We start from the raw sequence: 5,585 nt of genomic DNA on the forward strand, positions 1-5,585 counted from the left end.
TGCCTGTAGTCCTCGTCAAACTGTTCGTTCTGGGCCACAGTGAAGTGATTCTTCCAGTCACCAACCTTCCCTGCAGCACCACAGAAAAATCAGACAGGTATTTATAGCTCAAGGTGGAGATCTCATTGCGTGTCATGTGTCAATATTCACTGTACCTTTTCTAATGAAGGAAGACTTTTTGAAATCCATCAATTTGAACTTTGAATGGTTGACCAAGTTGTTCTTTTTCATGTCATCAAACTGCACTCTGCGTGTAATCATCTCTTTCTCCTCAGACGAAGGAGACAAACCAAGAAAGCTGCAGAGGTTGTCTATTTCCCGTCCGCAATCCTGGAAACATGTGGTCAGGAGTAAAGTATCGCACTAGTAACACCTACAGCAGTGTTTTGGAAAAACAACCAGATTACCTCGACCAGATCTTCGTAGAACGCGTAATGGAGATTTGGATGGCTCTGTTTCTTCTCCCACCAGCCGGTCACATGGTCGTACCAGGATCCAAACACCACTGACGCAACAGAATAATAAATAAGAACACTTGTGGAGTGCGGAGGAAACCTTCAATAAAAGCCAATTTAGTACAGTATTTCCTACTCTTTTCCTCCATGAATCTCTGGAGGTAGCTGCTCCAGTCTCCAGGCTCTGGGTGCAATGAGGTCATGCCTTCAAAATGGAAATAAGACACCACGCTGTCCTTTGCATTGCGGGCCACGTACACGATCTACACAACAAGAAAACAAATGAAATACATGTCATTTGTGTGATAAGTGTTTATGAACAACAGATCATAAGTCAGCTGTACTTGTAGTTGAAGGCATTGGATGTCGCTGTTTTGTAGCGGTTTTGTTAACTTAATTTACTTAAGTACAATTGTCAACTATCGCTATTGCACTTAAACAGTATTAGTGACCTTGCAGTTTTGCTCCAAAAAGGACTTTGGCAGAAACTGGACTGGAAGATGAGTCCTGATGATGCGAGGAGATGTGGAGAGGTTGTCTACCTGGTCTGTTCCATAGACTATGGGTCGAGAAGGCCCTGATCCTGCACATGATAAAACAGTTTACATGTTGGTGAATCATGTGGTAAATACAACACAATACAAATACAACATTTAAATATCACAATGATTATAAATGCACAAATATTCATGAAGTTGTTGCACACTCCCTGGCACACAAGCTCTACAATACAACACAATGAAGTGTAATTCATTGTGAGGAATTTTGTTTGCTGATTTATGCAAAAGGCTGAAAATGATCACCATGGTATAAAAGTGTTTGCATGTTTGGGTGACATAAAATATGGTGAGTATGTGATTGTTAATTCAACCTTGCTCCAGAGAAGGGAAGGCAATCTCCAGATTGACCACCCTCGAATAGAGAGGGATGGATTTCTCGCGCTCTGGAAGTGTCTGACCAAAGTACAGCAGGTCAAGGATGTAGGAGATCCAGGTGGTTCCTAAAGGAAAGACGGAGGAAAATAAAATAGATAATGTAATAAACCAAATGTTTAATTATGATAAGATAAGTACTGATCCTACTGTATAAAGCAAAGAATATCCTGTTCATGTGAACTGACCTGATTTGGGGTATGTTGCAAGAAGTATATCATCTGGCCTGGCCTGAAAGTTTTGAGTATTCTCCCAATTATCTGTATAAAAGTGTGTCATCCCGACTCTGTGGAAATCAAATAGTTCTGGTCGAGAATCCATCTTTAAAATAAAACAGATTAAAATAAGAAAGGACTGAAAACATACAAAACACACGATCATTGTGTATTTAAAAACGATGTCAGATTGTCTTAGAAAATTGCTTCTACAGATTCATTTTTAAAAGTGCTAAGTAAGTAAAATAATTTTACTCATACTCTGCTTGTCCAGTGAAAACAGTGTATCTCCAAATATTGAGATTTTGAATTGGAAGGATTAAGTGTTTCCGTTATGGAATATAGTATTGATCCCACTGTGAGCATATTTTGTAAAGAAAAGTAACCATTAGATAATGCCTCATTTGCATAATTAAAACAAAACATTTCAGAAAACTCTTTGAAGAACACTATGTAACATTTAGGGGTATTAATTGGCAGCAATGGAATATAATATTCACAACTATGTTTTAGTCAGTGTAAAATCACCTTAAAGTAAGAATAGTGTTTTCGTTATCTTAGAAAAAGCTCTTTATATCAACACCATGTTTCTACAGCAGCCCAGAACAAACACGTTTTAAGTCATCTGAAGGCAGAAACCATGAAGACTGACAGAATCCCGGTAATAAAATGCTAAATGATCGGATATATATATTTCTACTTAGTATAGATATTTCTACGTAGTATAGTAGAGGTAGTATAGTATATATTTCTACTTAGTTTGATCTGAACTCAGTTGAACTTCACTGTGTTAGCGCACATGCCCAGATGCATCTTTCTTATTGTTGCAAAAGAAGAATTCACCCTTGCCGGCGCAGAAAGATAACTGTAACTGTGTTGTATGACAATGTTCCAGTGACAAGGCCGTCTTCATTTGGTTGCTGGCTGTTTATTTTTCATTGTTGTTTCCATCAGTCTGAGAACAAAATGTCTGTAACCACCCACCCACCGCTGCTCCTTCTGTATAAAGAAAGCGTGTTCTTCCTCACTGAGACTGTACTCATCCTGTTGTGATGAAAACACAAATTCTTTATTTCATCAGTAAAAACTCACACAAAGCAGGTATGGGATTTTCTTCCACCACAGTAGACATTAAGTGTAGCTTCAATAGCTAGTGTAGCATAGACATGCTAACGCGAGTTAATTATGTACCAACATCCTCTGCTAATGTTAGCTCCACAAGTTTTACGAAAAAATATAACGGTTTAGAAACATATATCTCCTTCCAACCTCTCCGGGTAACGAGTATCACTATTACACAACATTTAACAATGACTAGCTCCAAATCAACACATTCTCACTCCAGACTCCTCTAATACAGACGCTATCAGTGGCCCTTAGCTTCAAACAATGATGCTCTGTAGTCGCCCTCCAGCATTAGTTCTTAAAATAAACTTCCTTCTTCACAGGAAGTTAGGTTTAATGCAGCTGTTGTGTAGACTTTCACTTCTGACAAGTGCTGCAAATAAATGTATGTTAGGTTTAATAGAAAACCAATAAAAATTGTCAAAAAAAAAAGAAAAAGCAATTATACCCAATAGTTTCTTTGCATTTCTGGTTCACTTCTGTCAAATATTGTCTAGTTGAGGTATGTGCCTAAATGTTTTACCAGTTAATCCCAGATGGCAGTTCAAATAGTTTAGAAAATATGAACTCAAGTCAAACAGTAAGAATTTGCCAAATAACTTCAAAGTGAATCACATTTTAAAACATATATTTTTCATGACTTTTTCAGTTTAAAGTAGCCCACTTACCCTGCTGAGAGCGTTTTGTCCAAAACAGTGTCTGTGTCTGAATCATCCACAATGAAGTCAGTTTGTTGTGTTTTTTATACTGTGGCATGTTGCTCAACATACCTGACAACATGAAGGTGTGATCAGGACCTTCACTCCTGCTTCTCTATTGGTTAATGCTGTGTTCACACTATGAATAATTCATAGGCTAACCCCACTCACTGTGGTCAACAGAAAGAGATCTGTTGATGTGCAGCAGATTTTAGATTTGCTCGATGACCTGAGTGAGGAAGAGTCTGATGGGGGGGTTCATCGCTGAGCAATGTGACTGTTGTGAGTAGCATAAAGGGACGGCAACTATACAATTTTGTTTTGCAATCCTGTGTTGTAAAATAAGAAATAAATGAAACTTGGACCCAATACCTTGAAAATAAATGCATTATAGTCCAGTTCGCCGCCTACATTTTGTCCTTTGGACAGAGTAGATGTAGTATAGTATATATGTCTACTTAGTTTGATCTGAACTCAGTTGAACTTCACTGTGTTAGCGCACATGCCCAGATGTATCTTTCTTTTTGTTGCAAAAGAAGAATTCACCCTTGCCGGCGCACAAAGATAACTGTAACTGTGTTGTATGACAATGTTCCAGTGCCAAGGCCGTCTTCATTTGGTTGCTGGCTGTTTGTTTTTCATTGTTGTTTCTATCAGTCTGAGAACAATATGTTTGAGACCAAAATGTCTGTAACATTGGCCCACTGTTGCTCCTTCTGTATAAAGAAAGCATGTACATGGAGTTCTTCCTCACTGAGACTGTACGCATCCTGTTGTGATGAAAACACAACCTCTGGTTTTCGGTATTCTTTATTTCATCAGAAAAGACTCACGCAAAGCGGGTATGGGATTTTTTTCCACCACAATAGACATTAAGCATAGCTTCAATAGCTAGTGTAGCATAGACGTGCTAACGTGAGTTAATTATGTACCAACGTCCTCTGCTAATGTTAGCTCCACAAGTTTTACAAAAAAATATAACAGTTTAGAAAGATGTATCTCCTTCCAACCTCTCCGGGTAACGAGTATCACTATTACACAACGTTTAACAATGACTAGCTCCAAATCAACACATTCTCACTCCAGACTCCTCTAATACAAATGCTAGGTCAATGGCCTTGAGTTCGGCATTTAGTCCATTGCAATCTTGCTTTTTTGCAACCAGTGAACAGAAGTGACCATATATGGACTTCGGAGTGACGTAGAGACGCCGTATACGTCATTCACAACGTAGCCCCGCCCTAAAGCATACCCTACTTTATGGTCTATTTTACTCTAAATGAGACCATAAACTCATGTTTACAATGTCTTTAGAATTGTTTTTCATATATTTTAACAATTTTATGTGTAAACTTTTTATATATTCCAGTTTGAATTCATTTGTTGAAATTTAGCTACAACTTAAAATGTAACTACATAATGCATGTTTTCTGTAGAGGCAATATTTTCTGTTTCTAATTATTTTTAAATGGACCACTTTCAGCTCCATAGTCTTTATGAAATGTGCCATATAAATTAAGATTCTATAGTGACTGCTGTTGAAAACATTAATGTTGCTGCTCTACAAACAATATTTATATATACTTGAATTATAAATTCTAATCCTATTATGAATATATATGTTTTTAAAAGCAGTTATTTAGTTACGTAAAGCAAAGTATTGAGAAGAGTAACTCCTAGTTGTACTACAATCCTAAGGCAAGGCAAGTTTATTTGTATATCACATTTCAACAACAAGGTAATTCAAAGTGCTTCACATAAAACCATTAAAAGCATCAAACAATAAGGCAAAAGAAAAGGAGATTTAAAAACAATTAAGTACATTCATTGAACATTGAAAACAGTCATTAAAACACGAAAAAGCAATGTAAGAAATAAAATACAGTAGTGAAATGCAGAAATGCAGGAAATTGATTAATATCCTTGAATATGGTTCAACTAAAGGCAGCAGCAAACAGAGAAAAGATAACTCTCGCTACCTGAGGGCGACTGTAGTTCTCCAACATGCTTGGAAAAGGAGGGGTGATCAGAGGATCATGTTGTTGCTTGCTGTCTGCAACCTCATCAAGATGCTACTAAATCTTACACACTGGACCTTTGATTAAAAAACTGATTGTCTTACTGCAAGTAATTACATCCCGAAATTTTCACATTGATATC

At 37.2% G+C, this 5,585-nt stretch overlaps 1 protein-coding gene across 1 annotated transcript; it reads right to left on the reverse strand.

The window, feature by feature from the left end:
• Positions 1-5: 5 nt before the first annotated feature.
• Positions 6-1,708, reverse strand: LOC116378983 (cytosolic sulfotransferase 3-like; the record flags this gene model as incomplete). Its single annotated transcript, XM_031840889.1, has 7 exons — positions 1,576-1,708; positions 1,327-1,455; positions 908-1,032; positions 592-718; positions 408-505; positions 156-330; positions 6-70 (listed from the first exon to the last, which is right to left on the reverse strand). Coding segments are annotated over exons 1-7 (852 nt in total), but the record flags the coding sequence as incomplete, so codon positions are not given.
• Between the last annotated feature and the right edge of the window lie 3,877 nt (positions 1,709-5,585).

The sequence above is a fragment of the Anarrhichthys ocellatus genome, unplaced genomic scaffold, assembly GCF_004355925.1.
Source record: "Anarrhichthys ocellatus isolate YVR2014 unplaced genomic scaffold, GSC_Weel_1.0 scaffold3509, whole genome shotgun sequence".
NCBI classification, from domain to species: Eukaryota; Metazoa; Chordata; class Actinopteri; order Perciformes; family Anarhichadidae; genus Anarrhichthys; species Anarrhichthys ocellatus.